Below are 18,837 nucleotides of genomic sequence, written 5' to 3' on the forward strand. Positions count from 1 at the left end.
AACTACTGTAGCCTACTTAAAATAAAACAAATCAACTACAAGCCAAGTATACTTATACTTTCTGTATAGGCTACTGTGTAAGTACACTTAAGTGTAAGTATACTGTATACTGTGTAAGTACACTTAAGTATAAGTATACTTAAATGTAAGTATACTGTATACTGTGTAAGTACACTTAAGTATAAATATACTCAAGTGTAAGTATACTTAAGTAAAATTTTGATAAGTATATATTTGATAAGTATATAAAAAGTAAACTGAAAGTATACTCTCTCATTTTAAGTCTAAAAGAAGTATACTAAAGTATACTAATTGTACACTTGTATAAACTTCTTTTTGCTAAGGATATGACCCCAAGGGCAGAACAGCTGCTGGGACAGGCGAGGGCGAGCTACGGGCGAGGCCGGTGCCTAGTACACTACATACACATTCACAGTGATATTCTGCCTGTTTGAAAAGACAAAATGAGAAAGCCCCCACTTCTTTCTTTCCGTACTGAGAGCTTTACAGGAAGAATCGACCCTGTGAGAGTTCACACCTTGTTCTGACAGCACAACCACAATGATTCTACATTTTCCATGCATCTTTGTTTAGCTGCGGTTGTGTATCGTGTGTGTGTGTGTGTGTGTGTGTGTGTGTGTGTGTGTGTGTGTGTGTGTATCGTGTGTGTGTGTGTGTGTGTGTGTGTGCGTGCGTGCGTGCGTGCGTGTATGCAAATGGAGGTGTTCTGTTTGTTTAACAGTCTCTTCTTAACTTTGGCAAGAAAGGACCAAAGACCCTAATAATAGCAATAATTGGAGTAATTTGAGAAAACAGATTTGTGTCTGTTATTTGTCTCCCCCAACAAAAACAGTTCCCTCAGAGTCAGGGTTGCACTAACGCTATCAACTGTTGGCAAGCAACATGTACACTTTTTCCCTTATACAAGCTAGCTAAGCTGGCTACTTTTCAAATGTATCCATATTGTTGTCACCACTGTGCACAGAAAAATACTGAACATTAACCTAATCAAGGTTACATTAGAACAGCTGTGAAGCAGAGTGGTGTTACAGTACAGTGATGCGTCCTGTGATGTACTAGATATAATGTATATCATGGCTGGAATGCCTCTTGTCCAATCAAATTGCTCGGCCGCAACTAACTGTTGTATGATGTATAATAGCCTGGTATATGTAGCTTTCTTGGAGCAACTATACATTAACTAGAGTGCAACTGCTGTTCTTGCCTTTCCAACTCTATGTTAAAGGGATGATGGCCTGTAGTACAAAACCTATTCCAGAGGTAGGCTATGACTATAAAGACAGTAAAAACCTAGCTGATCACCAAACACACAGGATGTGGCTCTATCAAGTCAATTCATACTGTTATTACGGAGTGGCCACACAGGGGCCGAGTGGTATATAAGAGGGTGTGCCTGTCCGTCCATCTGTCTGTCTGTCTGTATGTATGTATGTCCCCCGAAAGAAAGAAAGAAAGAAAGAAAGAAAGAAAGAAAGAAAGAAAGAAAGAAAGAAAGAAAGAAAGAAAGAAAGAAAGAGTTAGTAAGTGGCCAGGTCGCCCATGATAAATAACAAGAATAGAGTCCACACACCGGCAAATGCTGCTCCCACAGTTTAATTGTTACCACAAGAAAGTGACGTTTCGGGGCAAAGCCCTGCCTCAGACATGAGACAAGTGCAAAAGGCACACCCCTCAAATACCCTTGCAGGGGTCACCTGAGTGATCATGTGATACATGGATACATAGTAAAAATAGAAAAAAACATTTTATAGAAAAAAGTGAGTATAACTTGATCATTCAGAGGCGCCTCTACTACTCTGAAAATGTGGTAATATTGTAAAAAAAAAAAAAAAAAAAGTAAAAATACCACATACAATTAAGAGTAGAGTATTATAAAGTATAATATATTATTCAAACTTACAGGCCGCACAAATGGAGAACACAACAGACTCACGATTCCAAAACAGAGGTCAATGTGAACATTATGATGTGAAGATAGAGCCAAAGGCACAAGGCATAAATGAACACACACAAGCACACACACCTGGTAGGTGGAGAAAACTGGCAGAGGAAAGCAAATGGACTACATGGCCGTAAATCAAACTCTTCATTAAGCCCTTTTGGGGTCAGAGTGTCCAGGGTGAAAATCCAGAATGCCTCTCTTTTAAGTAGCATAGAGTTGATGTCACCTCCACGCACAGGATGTTTAACAAGTTCAATACCCAAATATATGAGAGAAGAAACGTTGTGGGAAGCTTGTGTGAAGTGAACTGCCACTGGACTTCTGGTGTCTTGTCTTAAGTGGTTTGGTGGTTTTGCATATAGGCCAGGCCACACGGACATTTTGAGCATGTAGATGACAGTATTTACTCTTACAAGTTATCACACCTTTGATGTTAATATATAAAGGGTTATGCTGTACTTGGGTGATTGAACGTAGTGGCTATGTGTGTGAAGTTACACTGAGTGCAATGACCGCATCTGTAGTTACCCTGAGGAATAGACTGTAAGAAGTGAGACTGGGTCGGGGTAGGAGACATACTGCTAGTGATACATTTTCAAACTGGCGACGTGCTTGTGCGGCCCATTGATCTTTATACTGTCTCTGTTGGAAACGTTTTTCTAGGTCAGCAGCCTGGGTTTGGAAGTCATCATCGGAACTACAGAACTACAGGTCGCCGATGATGCCATACGTGGCCATTGGGGCCGAGTGGCCAGGTTGCAGATGATGTCATATGTGGCCACTAGGGCCCGAGTGGCCAGGGCTCCGATGATGTCTGTGGCGCCCCCGACTGATGATGTCATACCCATTAATGATGTCATGCCCCGCAATCATTGAGTGATGTGACTGATTATGTAATTTCTCACAATCATTGAGTGGGCCAGTGGTAACTGGCCCACTGATGATGCCCCACTGATGATGTCATAGACATTGTGACAGACGTGTCATAAAACGTCACTTTACAGCTATAGCAGCTGGACTGGACACTAAAGTATTATAGCTACTCTTGTTAACTAAATCGAGCACCGCTTGGACCGTAATTCCTGCTTAATGTAATGCCTATTTAACTTGGACTGTAAATTCATATTTAATGCCTTAACACTCCTATTCGTGTATATACTGTACATATTGGCTGTACTTGCAATGTTGTGTTTGTTGTGATTGTCTTTCCATATTTTTCATGTTTATTTATCTCTAAATATTGATATGACCGCCATACACTAAGACAAATTAATTGTATGTATTGTTTGCATTTTGTGGCACTAAAAGTGATTCTGATTCTGATGACTTAAGCAATTGTGATGTCATCAGTTATTTTATGACAGACACTGATAATAGGCTGATGTCTGTAGTACCGCTTACTTCTCCCCTGGGCATAGCATCCACTCTGTGGAGGGAGGAGAGAGTGTATGCTATGCAGTGAAGTGTATGAGCCAAATTCACACCCACAATGTCACAAGTACACATGCTCCTTAGTCCGCTGACTCACCGGGTCACCCTAATGTGTTCCCTTTCAAACACAATGCTGTCTGTTGTTATTGTCTGCATGTTCTGCAGACAATGTTATTTCCTGTAGTTTGAAATATGAGTTTTCCACAATTTAAATAATAAATTCCATGAGACATTGATAAACATTAAAAGTATGCAATAATATATAAACAAAAACCCCAAACAAATCACAGTAACAACGGACTTCAAAACATTTCAGCATTTCGACATAATACCAGGGGCGTAGTGGGGGGTAAACCCAAGTCAAGTTTACTCATCTATTATCAGATCAACTGTATCAATCAATGAGGGGTGGTAAACTACCCACCTTGGATAGTTTGCTGTGTTTGCAACTACACCCGTCAATACACCCTAGCATAAAATGAGCTAATCAACTGCGGCCTAATGGCTGTAGAATCCGCTTGGAGTAGTTTAGCTATTGCACTGAGTACAGCAGGTCAGTGTCAAAATGTGTTTAAATTTAGGGTTGATAAATACTCTGGTGCCACCTGGTGAACTAGAGGAGTTACATTATATAATGTCTTAAATGTCTTATACAGTTCCTTCTCACAAATGATGCAAACGATGCTCATTATATCATGAGCTGCCAATTTTACTACAATAATGCTAATGTGTTAGAGGAAGTTACTTTTACAATGAATTAGGTAACTTTGTCATTTATCTTAAAAAGTAACTGGCTTCTGTTACTCGATCTTCAAGCTAAAGTTGTTTCACCCACTTCAAAAACACTCTGTAGTAATATTACTTTTGTTGCCAAGTGTAGGCTATGTCACTCATTGTTTTAGAATGCATTGGAAGACTATTGCTGTTTTTAAAACAGAAATCCAAACTCAAAAAAGAAAGGTCCAACTTGAGGCACTCTTCTGGCAGAAAGTAAAACACCTTTATTCACTGTAGATGGCTATTTCATTTTGAAAGGTTTAAAAACATAGCTAGTGCATGTTAAAAGAGCCAAAAACTCATTTGTTTTTCCAAGTAACAGCATGTTTGTTGCCATGTGAGATGGCATGGGATTTTCTTTTCTTTTTTTTTGCACTGATGAAAATTAAATCATATGAAAGAAACATAACAGTAAAATCAAGTAATCTGATAACTAACATGTTACAAGCCAACATATTTCCCCAAAACTGATCAGTCATGTGACTTGCTGAGCTTGGCTGACTGCAATCTTCCATGAAAGTTCACCAGTTTAAATCTTTGCACCGAGGAAGAAAATCTTGGCAGAGAAAGTTGACTGAGTGTTGCTCGTCGCCTCTCCCTTTCACTACCACTGATTCCCTTATACACAATGCTCTTAGCATTTGGAGTTACTTGCCAAAAGTGTGTGTGTGTGTGTGTGTGTGTGTGTGCGTGCGTGCGTGCGTGCGTGCGTGCGTGTGTGTGTGTGTGTGTGTGTGTGTGTGTGTGTGTGTGTGTGTATACCGTAAATTCCGGACTATAAGCCGCGGCTTTTTTCCCGTTTTTTGGCCCCTGCGGCTTATATAACGGTGCGTCTTATCTATGGATTTTTTCAGAAAAAAAAAAAAAAAAAAAAAAAAATCTCTCTTTTTTAGCACTCTTTCTAACTATAAATCCACTTCTGTTTTAATTTCCTCTCTTGCCCTCTTTTCACCACACCGCGGACACTGTGTGCACTGTAAAAATAAACAACGGTGGTGTTGTGTTATGTTGTTTTGTTGAAATGTTACGGTAATACGGTAAATGGGAGCTTCCTCAAACAGCCATCTCTTTCCCGACAATCCCCTCTGTGCGTGACCACTTACATATGGTAATTACGGTAAGCAAACGGCCACAAGCCCATCAACTCCCTCCCCCGACTACCAGGAGAAAATCACAAACTTCGGCGAATTCACACAAAGGAAGATCAAGGAATATTCCATCGAACCGGAGCAGATCATAAATATGGATGAAGTGCCTTTGACGTTCGACCTGCCACTCACTCGGACTGTTAACAAGAAGCGCCCTGGAGGATTCTTTCACCAAAAAAAAGCTTTGCTCGTTCTCGACAGCATGAGAACGAGCAGTAGATGATCATGAGGTGGTTTTTCAGACGTGTCGATATAGCAGTTTATCGCAAAAGTGTAATGGAAACACATTTTTCGCATTTGCACGTCATGTGACCCATATTATCCCTTGGAAAAGGAGCGGAAAATAAGTTTGGTAAGTAAGGTTCGATAGCCGTGTCAAAACCTCCGCAGCAAGTGGAAAACTTTGAAGCAACGCTACCTAGCAGAAAGACGAGTGTTGTGCAAAAGCGTAGCCGGGCAAATTAGATAATGTTTAATGGCAGAAATCGGTCCATGGTGACAGCAGGCTGCCTGTGTGCGCGCATTTGGCACAGCGGCGAGATGAGAGGATGAAAAGCACACACTGGTGCGGTGGTGCTGTCTGAAGTGAATACAGTGACTGTGAGTAGGCTAATACATTGCACACGTTTCAGGTGCAATTATAGAACCAAATCAGCCTTTTCCCCCCTCCATCTCTAAATCGGACCAGTTGTAGGCTATTAGGCTACCTTTTTTCCTCTGCCTGTCGCGCTGACTGCATTCACGCAGCCAGCAACATTTTGCGACTCATTTTCTTTTGAATTGATAATCAGGCTCGTTTATATGCATTGTAACTTCATGTTGGGATTTCCATTGACCATTGGTTGGATTTGAGCATGCAGGGGACGGGATATGGGGCAGATCCCCGTGCGTAATCACTGTGGCAGCTGCTGCAACGGGGAATCACTCAAACGCAACTTCAATGGAAACGCCTACAAGTCGCAATTGTACATTGTCGAAGTTGTAGAAATATCGCAATTCTTTTGCGAAAAACTGTAATGGAAACACAGCTATAGATGAAGAGGAGTTCGTTGGTTTTGAGTGACAATGAAGGAGAGAGGAGAGTGGTTGACGAAGCCACCCTGAACCTGTTCGTTTCCGACACTGAAGATGAGGACTTTGGTGGTTTCAGTACGCAGGAAGAAGAGGAAGACGAGCATTAGTGACTTGACTTCTCTGGTTACAGGTTTGCTGCACATACAGTATAGCCTATTGTTGTGTGATTTTGTCTGGGGATTAGTGACCTGACTTTTGTTTTGTTTTGTTGAAATGTTAATAAATGGGAGCTTCCCCAAACAGCCATCGCTTTCCCGACATTCCTCTCTGTGCACGAACCCTTTCATATGGTAATTAAACATCAAAACACCCGCGGCTTATAGACCGGTGCGGCTTATAGAAGAAAAAAATAGTCAATTTTGGTCCCGCGGCTTATACACCGGTGCGTCTTATAGTCCGGAATTTACGGTATATATATAGGCTATACATACATACATACATACATACATACATACATACATACATACAGTACATACATACAATACATAGACACACGCACATTCACACACTTATTCTGCCTTGTTGAAAAGACATGAGAAATGAGAAAGCCCCCAATTTCTTCTTTCTTTCCGTACTGAGAGCATTACAGGAAGAATAGACCGTGTGTGAGTTCACACCTTGTTCTGACAGCACAACCACAATGATGCTACATTTTCCATGCATCTCTTTGTTTAGCTGTGGTCATGTATGTGTCTGTGCGTGTGTGTGTGTGTGTGTGTGTGTGTGTGTGTGTGTGTGTGTGTGTGTGTGTGTGTGTGTGTGTGTGTATGTGTGTGTGTGTGTGTGTGTGTGTGTGTGTGTGTGTGTGTGTGTGTGTGTGTGTGTGTGTGTGTGTGTGTGCGCGCGCGCGCGTGAGCCCGCGGGTGCTGTGCACAAAAACAGAAGAAAGTATAATAGGCCTATACAACACAGTGAGTGGAAAAAAACAAGGTCATTTGCCCCAGTATATATATATATACACATATATATATGTATATATATACATATATATATATATATATATATATATATATATATATATATATATATATATATATATATATATATATATATGGATTTCCTTTCCGCCCCCTCCGTGATCTCAAATGCCTGCGTAGCTGTGAAACAACATCAACAAAGCTAGCTCGTTGCTACACGCTGAAAACTATTGGATCTGGATTGTGCCTGCTTGGTACTTTCGGTGGTTGGTTGTAAAGGTAAACAGAGCCTTTCCCCACCGCTATACCAGAGTGCCAGCCAGTACAGCCAGACTCTTCCCCATTGTAGGGAGAGAGTCTGGCAAGCGAGACTACATTCCATCAGGTTCCCCTAAGCCAGTGTTTCTCAGACCACCCCCTAGTGGTCCGCGAGTAGATTTATATATTTTTTCCTTTTTTTACACCTCCCATCCAATCAGAGAAATGTTTCAATTTTCTGGGAAACGGAAGGTCCGACTCCGATCACAATGCCTATGTATTTTTTCACTCCGAATCCAATGCCACCACCCGTGAGTCTCTACGACTTACGATTGTGTAGATACATCCACTCTGCATGCAGGGCTACAGGAGAGAGACAGAGTAGGCCTACAGTGGGGGTTTGGAGTTCCAAGTTACTGACCAAACACACTATTTCAGTGATTGCTGTGAGAATATAGAGCCAGTTAACACTTATTTGAACACAAAAACTGAATGCTACTTTAAGATGGCAACAGATAGCCTATTTGACTTTGGCAACATTGTGCATTTATTGAACTTGAAAAAACTTTCTTTGAACTTTGAATAGGCTATATTTGAACTGAAAAGGAAAAATAAATGTTAACAAAAAAAGGTCAATGGACTAACTAAAATAAATTATATATATATATATATATATATATATATATATATATATATATATATATATATATATATATATATATGACTAGCAGGGTGTTGCTGAACAAGAGGTCATGTGTGCTCAATAAATCTCGCCTAGACAAGGAATTCAGGACATTCAAATGTCCATGTTTACACTTTTGCATTTCTTTTTGCAGAGCAGTGCAATACATACATGTGGCACCAAACTTAACCAGCCATGATCAACTGTCTGTCAACATGCTCCCATCATCAGAAAATACTTTTGTTCAAAGGTGTGTCTGAAGTTCGACTTCCTCAGGAGAGAAATGGTTAATATTAACTGCAGCTATATATCACCCCATAAAGTTGTACAGTGCCGCTTGTAGTTACTATGAAGATACATTTCTTGCGACCACACCTTGTTTGTCTACAGTGAGCCAGTTAGCACCTGCTATGACCAATCCGATTTCTATGACGCTTTACACTCCCTCCCTGCACTCAGAGAGCAAGGGCACCGCATGAGAAACTACTGAATCAAACCAGAATACAAACTTCCACCAACAAAATCATGACAAAACATTGGCGAATAGTTCCGGTGTGTCTATGGAGTGTTTGGCACTTCCAGATCCTTCATGTTGCAGCTTTCAATCTGGACACCCAGAATGTACTGAGGAGGAATGGAGATCCAGGGAGCCTCTTTGGATTTTCTATTGCCTTGCACCAGCAGCTAAACCCTGTCAGTAAGAAACTGTGAGTGAAATTAAATTATTCGATTATGTTTTATGAAATTAAATCACGTTGTGCAAATAAAAGAGTTCAGAATTGTCATTGTTTAAGTAGTGATACTTTAATAGTAGGTATGCTCCCTTGTGGAAACTGTAAACTGATTTGAGGAAGAAGGGGGGAGGGGGCAGAAACTAATGCTGCAGCTGCATTGCATGTCACTATAGTGACTGTCTTACCAAATGACACTTGAGGTCTTTCCCTCCAGATTGCTGGTGGGGGCGCCACGTTCCAAACATCAGAACCAGGCAAACATTACGGGTGTTGTCTACCAATGTGAACTTGCTACAACATCTGAGCGCTGTCAGCCTATTGAGTTTGACAATGATGGTTTGTTTGACTATTATATCTGCAATTTTATGACTCACCATTGTGTGCTTAATGTGTTGCCATTATGTCCACAGTGAGCTCTCATTTCAACTGATTTTCCCAGAGTTCCTTGATAGTAGAGGCATAAACGACCAGTGGATGGGAGTTAGGGTGATAAGCCAAGGTCCCGGTAAAAGTCTTATGGTAAGGCAAACACTCACACATCAAGAGTCATTACATAGTTTGCTTTGGGGGGAAACACTCATATTGTTTTGTGTACCTCCATTATTCCATAATAGACCTGTGGTCACCGATACCAGCAGTGGAGCCCGAGCCCAAACCTTTATATCCCTCACCTGGTGACTGGCCAGTGCTACATCTTAGGAGATGGCCTACATGTTGGAACGGCAGAGAGGATGTGGAGGAGGGTAGTGTGTGACACTGAACACCTAGAGAGGCGTGCAAAGAACGCAGATTGGTTTGCATACTGCCAACAGGGTCATGGAGCAGCTTTTGCCAAGGACAACAGATCTCTGTTGTTTGGAGCACCAGGGGCTTACCAGTGGAGAGGTACCATTCAACTTCTTTGTTTCATCAACCAAAATGACCAGACATGTATTTGAGACAAGGAGATGGGCTTTCATTTGATTTCTATCTAATATTTCATCTGCATCAAAGCCAAGAAGTCACAGTGGAACGCTTGAATTTAAGTAAAAGGTTTACTGTAATATTCTGTTGTTATTTTTCATAGTCTCCAATTGTATCATTCAATACCTAGCCTGCACATTATAATATGATGGTTGCTGGGTGCATGTGTGCAATATAAGAAATATTTTAACCAAGCATTCACTAAAGCCAAACATTTTTATTCTAAACTATGAATTATATTTCCCAGGCTACTAAAATAAAGTTAATACGGTAAACTAAATAAGTCAGTTTTATGGGACATTTTTCAATGGACCCGGCATGGGAGGTTTTGTAGGTACAAATGTGTCTGTTTTCACTTGGTGCAGGATTAGAAGCCTTGCTATTCTGTGTTCTCTGCTATCATTCAAAGGAATTGTACGAATGGAGCCCTTAGACAACCTGGCGGTGCCCAGTGAAGAGGCTCGAGAGACTGGAGATATAGACAAATTTAACCCGGAACTCATTCCTCTCCAGCGAAACAGCTACCTAGGTCAGTTTCAACTGTGGTAACAGTCTGATTTCAGCCACACGTAATAGTACCCCAAAAAGTGTAGCCCTATTCCTTTAAGATGTATAATTGCTGTATCAAATAGAAACTTCATTTGTTTTGCCCCCCAGGATTCTCAGTGGACTCTGGAATGGCCCTCACCAGGAAGGGTGAGCTGACCATAGTATCAGGAGCACCTCGGGGAGGCTATAGCGGCAAGGTGACATTTCTTAAGTTGGATCCTCTGGCACAGAAGAATTTGTCTGTGGAGATAGTTCTCGCTGGTCCAGGCCTGGCCTCCTCCTTTGGCTACGATGTGGCGGTGGTGGATGTCAATGGAGATGGGTAGGTTAGGTTGGTGCAGGTTGCATCAAGGCAAACATGCTACAGCCTAGGGAACCCAGAACCTGAGTGCAAGTAGACGATACACATCACATATGTTCAGCCTTGTGCCACAAGGCACATGGTTTCCTGAGTCTGATCTTACAAGATTGTTGTCAAAGTCATGTCTTGTTGCTGTCTCCAGGTGGGATGACCTTGCTGTGGGTGCACCAGAGTTCTTTGTCAAAGATGGTGCGGTGGGAGGAGCGGTCTATATCTATATCAACAACAAAGGAAAAGACTGGGAGAAGATTGATCCCACCCAACTTCTTGGACATAAAGATTCCATGTTTGGCCTGGCAGTGGAAAACATAGGAGATATGAATCAAGATGGTTATGGAGGTTGTGAGGTTTCTATACCATACTGCATGCACTGATTATTATCTAGTTACTCTCACAGGTGCATAATGTTATTTTAACTAAACTGCTGATTTATCTGTCTAACTCTGTGGCCATATTTCTGCGATGAAATCAGATGTTAACCTTTGCTGACAGATATTGGAGTGGGAGCACCATACGACAGTTCTGGTCGAGTATACCTCTACTACGGCTCATCAGATGGCATCAACAAAAAGCCAGCACAGGTGAGCTTGTTGGGCTTTTGATCTGAAAGCTGGGGCACTTTGGACAGACAGAGGGAATAAGTGTGTGCCCAGAGTTATAGTTGAGTGGTTAAGTTTCCCGCTGATGGAACCACATTAAAAACAGCATATGGCTACATGAAATTGAAGTGTGCTTTATTGTTGTGTAGGTACTGTCACCAGGAGCCAAAACAATAACTCTATTTGGATATTCTCTGTCTGGCAACCTGGACGTAGATGACAATCAGTATCCTGACTTGGCCGTTGGATCACTCTCAGATTCTGTCTTTGTTTACAGGTAATTGTTTACATGTGTAGTGGATATGAATGGGTTGAATAGGTTTTAGTTCTGGTCCAGCACTTTCCTGTTTCAATCAAACTCCTTATACTGTAAAGTACAGTCCATTGTACAAGCTACCTACATGTAGCATGTGGAACCTCAGGATGGGTTGAAAACCTTTTGAGTACATGTGTTAAATTATTAGAAATTCTCATTGTGTTTAGTGTAAACCTTCACGACCAAATCCAATATCACCTTTACAGACTTTGTTTTTAATGTAATGTTTTCTCTTTCTTATTTTGTTTTAAATTGTGTGTGTGTGTGTGTGTGTGTGTGTGTGTGTGTGTGTGTGTGTGTGTGTGTGTGTGTGTGTGTGTGTGTGTGTGTGTGTGTGTGTGTGTGTGTGTGTGTGTGTGTGTGTGTGTGTACTCTGTTAACAGGGCAAGGCCAGTGATCAGTGTCAGCAACAACCTAAAACTAACGCCAAATGAAATAGATATCGTGAAGGAACGCTGCGACAAAAACACATGGTAAGATCAAGATCTTCAAGAAGTCCAATTTTAACACAAAACAAATGGAAGCTTGGTTATTGATTCAATGTCTTTTTGTACACATTATTGAAGTTATGTCGCGGCACGGGCATGCTTTACCTACACAGCACATCCAGCATCATTCAACCCTAAACTGAGTAAGTTCTCTTTTTTGTAGGACTTTGTAACCTGTACTTTTATAAATTGATGGGTAGCACAAAGTTAAAGCTAATTATTGTACTGTTTCATGGGTGGTTGACAAGTTAAATTCTTGGTTGACAAACTGGATCATATATTTTCCCCCCTTCTTTTTCGTTTTTCTCCAATTTTCTCCCCAGTTGTACAGTACTTGGCCAATTCCCCCTGTCGTTGCTCCACCCCCTCTGGCGATCTAGGGAGAGTTGTAGATTATCACATGCTTCCTCCGAAACATGCGCAGTCGCCAGCCGCTTCTTTTCATCTGACAGCGAGGAATTTCACCGGCAGGATGTAGTGCGAGGGAGGAGCTTTATCCCCCCCAGTTCCCCTCCCCCCTGAACAGGTGCCCCAACCGACCAGAGGAGGCACTAGTGCATTGACCAGGACACGGCCAATAGTGTATGCAGGAACGTCTGACCAAGCCGGAAGTACCGCTGCCGGGAATTGAACCCGGGTCTCCGTGGTGGTTGGAGAGTGCTTTTATCTCTACACTACCCAGACGCCCTGGGTTGTATTTGAAAGATACTGAGTGATGAGCTTCAGGTAACATGTTTCCTCCACAGTGCTCAACTACACCTTTGAGACCGATGCTGAGAGGAGAAAAGAGAGACTTCCTCCTAGGCTGGACATCCTGGGTTCACCTCGGGGAAGCCTGGAGCTGTCTGGGCAGGGGAGACAAGTCTGTACAGACACCAAGTTCAGGCTCCTGGTACTGTCTCACCATCATCTCACCAAATCTGTCACTACAGATCACTACAATCATTACAAGCAACCAAGCAATAGAAGTGGCCACGGCTTGGATCTATTGTGCCTTGACAAGTGCTATGTTCATAATGATCATGAAAGAAAAAAGATTGCTCATTAAAGATCATCAAAAGTATTTGCTATCTGAAACCAGTTACTTTCAAAGTAGCATCAATTTAGAGCATAAAATCACTTGTATTTTAGCAATATTAAAGCAATGAATTACATAACATGCCATTTGGTGGATACTTTTATCCAAAGAGCCCTTCAGGTCTCTCATTTAGCATGACCCATCACCCCCCCTGTCCCTGGCAGTGTTAGTGCCATGCAGGATTTACACTGAACAACATGAACTGAACTCTTCATCTGTCTAGCGTGACATCAAGGACAGGCTGCACAGCATCCCCATCTCTGTCTCTGTGTCTCTGTGGAGCTCCAGTCAGACCACGAGGCAGAGCACTGATCTGCCCCAGATCTCCCCTGTGCTCAACCTCTACCAGCAGGGCAACGCTGTCTCACAGGTAGAGTGTGTGTGTGTGTGTGTGTGTGTGTGTGTGTGTGTGTGTGTGTGTGTGTGTGTGTGTGTGTGTGTGTGTGTGTGTGTGTGTGTGTGTGTGTGTGTGTGTGTGTGTGTGTGTGTGTGTGTGTGTGTGTGTGCGTGCGTGCGTGCGTGCGTGCGTGCGTGCGTGCGTGTGTGTGTTACTGTATACAAGCACACAGGATATCTCCAATACAAATCCTAATGCTGTACCAGAATGTAAAATATAGTTTGAGGATGGTTCAATATTTTATCCTTTGTTGTTTTTCACAGATTGCCTTAATAAACAAGGGCTGTGGCAGTGACAACATTTGCCAAAGTAACTTACAGTTACAGTGCAAGTTCTGTTCTAGACAGAAACAACATGGTCAGGATGTTTTCAACTCATTGCACAGGTAAGACAAAATATTTTTTTTCATATTCACATTTATTAATTATGTCTCTGTGCATTCATGAATTGTTGTTTTCTTAATAGTAGTTGTCACAAAAAAATTAACCAGCTACTGTCAGTCCAAGTGCCTGTTTTTTTTTTTTACAATTTCCTTGTAATTAGGTAGTGTAACTGTAAACCTAAACAAACCCAATAGAAAAATACAACAACAAATTTTCCACTCTGGTTCGGGCCAGAGAAAACAAACGGTAAGTGTGATCGCACCTAGAGGGACCCCTTAGAAGGACTGCAGTGGAAATAAGTAGGCTTCTAGTTTGCAACTTTAAGCTGCTTTACTGGGCTATCCTTGGATCTTTTTTTTTCTTCAATTTACATAATGAAATTATGTTGTGTCTGCAGAGAGAATGGTATTGCAGTGATCACCCCTTCTGATGACGACATCGCCTTGGAGATCACTGTGACCAACAGGGACGGGGATGACGCACACCAGAGTCACTCAGTCATCAAGCTGCCAGATACTCTGCGCTACTCCTCCATCATCCACTATAAAGGATCAGTACGTAAACCCTTTCCCATGACTCCTCCATCATCCACTATAAAGGATCAGTACGTAAAGCCTTTCCCATGACTCCTCCATCATCCACTATAAAGGATCAGTACGTAAAGCCTTTCCCATGACTCCTCCATCATCCACTATAAAGGATCAGTACATACTGTAAAGCCTTTACCATGACTCCTCCATCATCCACTATAAAGGATCAGTACATACTGTAAAGCCTTTACCATGAGATTTACAGCTTGGGTCAGTGTGGCACTGGGACAGATGTTTTTTTTTAGTTTTTTTTTACATCTTTATTGGCTTGGCAGCATTGTATAAAATGACAAATAAATATTGGCCAAACACTTAAAACGACAGTTTATGTAGTGGGAAAAAGGCAGGGGGGGGAACATATTGGGATGATTATATGGAATACGTTATAATGTGACCGATGTATCAGTTAACGTGTGTGTGTGTGTGTGTGTGTGTGTGTGTGTGTGTGTGTGTGTGTGTGTGTGTGTGTGCGCGCGTGCGTGCGCGCGCGCGCGTGTGTGTGTGTGTGTGTGTGTATCCATAGGAAACACAAGTGAGGTGTAAAGCCAATGACAACGGAACACTGATAGACTGTGAACTGGGAAACCCATTCCAAAGAAACACCGAAGTGAGTAGCACTGTTCAATGGTGTGTGTGTGCATGTGTGTGTGTCCCCTTCTGCATTGCATCATGGCTATTTGGTTCCCCTCAGGTTACTTTTTATGTCATACTCTCAACGGCTCGAATCTCACTGAGTACAACAGACGTCAACGTCACTCTACAACTTGAAACGTAAGTATGTACAGTATATTGATAAAAGCCAAATGATTATGAATACATTTTCTGGTAACACTTTACAATAACGTACACAAATCCTATAGTAGTTACTGATAAACTAACCATTAACTAATCGCCAGTTAATCATTCGCTAATGAAAAATTTGGCATTAGTTTATCACTAGTTAATCATAGTTAATGAGTAGGTAGTCATTAGTTAATGATTAGTATCTAATTTCCTGAGTAGAGTAGTTAATCAGTACCTAATGATTACTAAATTTCAGCTCGTGAATAGAGTAGTTAATCATTACTTAATGATTCCAAAATGTCAGTGCGTGAATGTATTAGTTAATCATTAGTTAATCATTAGTTAATCTTTTTGTGTACCCTATTGTAAAGTGGTGCATCATACTCAGTAGTTTATGAATACTGAATCATTACCTGTCCATTAGTTACTCTTTTCGCACCCTAATATAAAGTGAAAGATATCCTTATCAAATAAACACTCCCTCCAGGTGAGATTCAAACTCTGAACCCCAAGATTGTTAAATTGTAAGTCTGGTTCTCTACCATCTGAGCTAACCAGCCTGTTACTTGGTAGAGCCATACTATAGGTCTGTAGAGTCAGAGACTAAGTATTATGTCCTATCCACATACTACTTTCTGTTCAAGTACTTATAGTTTTTAAGATATATTCCACCCAAATACTACCTTCTCTCCAAATACTTATAGTTTTAAAGGTATATTCCATCCAAATACTACTTCATGTCCAAGTACTTAGGTATGTTTCAGCCAAATACTACTTATGTCTAAGTACTTGTAAGTACTTGGACAGAAAGTAGTATTTGGGTGGAATATACCTTTAAACTATAATACTTGGTCTCAGGCTCTACATTCAATAGTATGGCTCAAACAAGCAACAGGCTGGTTAGCTCAGATGGTAGAGAACCAGACTTACAATTTAACAATCTTGGGGTTCAGGGTTCGAATCTCACCTGGAGGGAGTGTTTATTTGATAAGGATATCTTTCACTTTATATTAGGGTGCGAAAAGAGTAACTAATGGACAGGTAATGATTCAGTATTCATAAACTACTGAGTATGATGCACCACTTTACAATAGGGTACACAAAAAGATTAACTAATGATTAACTAATGATTAACTAATACATTCACGCACTGACATTTTGGAATCATTAAGTAATGATTAACTACTCTATTCACGAGCTGAAATTTAGTAATCATTAGGTACTGATTAACTACTCTACTCAGGAAATTAGATACTAATCATTAACTAATGACTACCTACTCATTAACTATGATTAACTAGTGATAAACTAATGCCAAATTTTTCATTAGCGAATGATTAACTGGCGATTAGTTAATGGTTAGTTTATCAGTAACTACTATAGGATTTGTGTACGTTATTGTAAAGTGTTACCCATTTTCTGACTGTGTTTTCTTGTTCTCTTATTCTTGTGATGTAGGACAAGTGTGCAGATCATACAGCCAGTTGAGGCAAACGCCAGAGTGGTTTTTGAGCTACAGCTGCAAGTATTTGGGTAGGAGTATGGATGTGCAATCACATTGTGATGCCCTACAATGATTTTTTTGGTTGTTGTTGTTGTATTGTCTTGTTAATTACATTATTTTACGTCATTATTGTTTTGCTGTTTCCTTTTAATGCATTTTAACTTCACATTTGGTTGTTTTTATTGTGTTTTTAATGCAGGTGTAATGTTTATTTTCATGTGTATTTGATTTCTTTTTAAGGGGAGAATGACAGGAATAAGCCCAGGGCATAAGCTTTCCATGTGTTTTATTATAGTAATGCACATGACAGTAAACTTGAACTTGAACATTGCATCAAATATTTTGTATTGATTATTAATGGAAATGATAAAGAATATAATGTCTTGGGCTGTGTTTGTCAGGCTGGCTCAGCCCTCCCAGGTGTCTTTTGGGGAAGACAAGAGGGGTGAGAGCGCCATACATTCAGAGGACGAAATTGGAACTCTGGTTCATTATGAATTTCGGGTGAGCTGCCATCCTTTGGAACTCATTGTAATTCCTTCACTCTTTTATATTAGTATTAATGTTATTGAACAGGTCCCAGTCACAGCACAGGACTGTTCAAGTTGTCGAGTCATCACAAAAACTGTTTTAATTCTTCAACAGATAACAAATTTGGGCAGATCATTGAGATCGTTTGCCAATGCATCACTTAACATCTACTGGCCGAAGGAGAATTCAGCAGGGAAGTGGCTGCTGTACCTGGCTCAGATCAGCACCAAGGGAGTACAGTCTGTCCCCTGCTCACCTGCACAAGAGATCAATCCAATGAAACATTTAAAGGTAATACATCTCTTTTTTGTGTGTGTGCAAGTCTTAGGCAATAACGTGCCTGTAAGCTCTACCTGTAACCTAGCAATGTTTTCTATCAAGGGTTGGCCTGATAGCTCGAGGAAAAGACGACAAGTTGAACCTGAACTGGAAGCCTTCTCAACTGATGGTTTCACATTCCTTCCAAAAAAAAGGAAATACAAAATCTTGGTAAGAAATTCTATATGCTGTATATTACCCATTCACATGAACATTTGCAATATGTAAATAATAATAATAATACAATAAACATCCCATGTATTTCAATGAGACCTATGTGTTGAGAGATGGATTGATGGATTGCAGTGCCGAAAAATATCGCAACCCTGCCCATCAAAAAAGTAATAAATCACAATGAAACTGCATTTTGAGAGCATCTTGCTTCCTTAGTGTGATGCATTTCCTGTTGGAAAAGGATATTTGGGCGAGACAAAACTTGGAGAGGGACCATTCAAAAGTGTCAATCAATGTAATATCAATGAGCAAGGGAGGAGGGGCGGGATTGTTCACAAATCTCTGATGGTCTGACTTATTGGTTGAAATCTTAATATAAAAACACAAATAAAAAATATATGCTAATAGGCCTCAAATAGGTCTATAGAATCATCTGAAAAAGGTCAAGTGTGACTTTATAGGTAAACATGATCTTCTAACAGACTTCATCAACCTTCAGAAAGTTTCGAGACTCACAACACAACAACCTAGGGGGTTTCAAAGCACACTCATCTGTGAATTTGACCTTTTTGACCCCTGTGAATAATTCCGACTCTGTTCCTCAGACCTGCTCAGATGGAGGGAAGTGTGTGGAGATACGCTGCCCTCTGCTGGGCCTCGACAGCACTGCAGTGGTGGTTCTGCGTTCACGCCTCTGGCACACTACTTTTACAGAGGTGATTACCTAGAAAATATCTTCTTCCCATACTGTATGTTTCAAATGCATCAGCATATTGTTGAGCTCACTGTGGACTTTTTGTTGCCCTTTGCCGGGAGCAT

At 40.9% G+C, this 18,837-nt stretch overlaps 1 protein-coding gene across 1 annotated transcript in view; it reads left to right on the plus strand.

Annotated features, from left to right (window-relative positions):
* LOC310790147 (integrin alpha-6-like) overlaps positions 1–18,837 on the plus strand; it is a gene marked incomplete at its 5' end in the record, with an annotated part of 31,629 nt that overhangs the window by 11,467 nt on the left and 1,325 nt on the right. The window contains 22 exons of the mRNA XM_083651826.1: positions 8,833–8,957; positions 9,199–9,320; positions 9,424–9,503; positions 9,599–9,869; positions 10,357–10,476; positions 10,605–10,818; positions 11,000–11,196; positions 11,350–11,438; positions 11,606–11,733; positions 12,156–12,245; positions 12,339–12,403; positions 13,007–13,152; positions 13,562–13,708; positions 13,999–14,120; positions 14,516–14,672; positions 15,232–15,315; positions 15,400–15,479; positions 16,950–17,024; positions 17,397–17,499; positions 17,641–17,817; positions 17,908–18,015; positions 18,624–18,734. Of these exons, the coding sequence (XP_083507952.1) occupies positions 8,833–8,957; positions 9,199–9,320; positions 9,424–9,503; positions 9,599–9,869; positions 10,357–10,476; positions 10,605–10,818; positions 11,000–11,196; positions 11,350–11,438; positions 11,606–11,733; positions 12,156–12,245; positions 12,339–12,403; positions 13,007–13,152; positions 13,562–13,708; positions 13,999–14,120; positions 14,516–14,672; positions 15,232–15,315; positions 15,400–15,479; positions 16,950–17,024; positions 17,397–17,499; positions 17,641–17,817; positions 17,908–18,015; positions 18,624–18,734 (2,811 nt within the window). The remainder of the gene's footprint in view (positions 1–8,832; positions 8,958–9,198; positions 9,321–9,423; positions 9,504–9,598; positions 9,870–10,356; positions 10,477–10,604; positions 10,819–10,999; positions 11,197–11,349; positions 11,439–11,605; positions 11,734–12,155; positions 12,246–12,338; positions 12,404–13,006; positions 13,153–13,561; positions 13,709–13,998; positions 14,121–14,515; positions 14,673–15,231; positions 15,316–15,399; positions 15,480–16,949; positions 17,025–17,396; positions 17,500–17,640; positions 17,818–17,907; positions 18,016–18,623; positions 18,735–18,837) is intronic.

Source organism: Poromitra crassiceps (genome assembly GCF_964638095.1).
Source record: "Poromitra crassiceps genome assembly, chromosome: 15".
NCBI lineage: Eukaryota > Metazoa > Chordata > Actinopteri > Beryciformes > Melamphaidae > Poromitra > Poromitra crassiceps.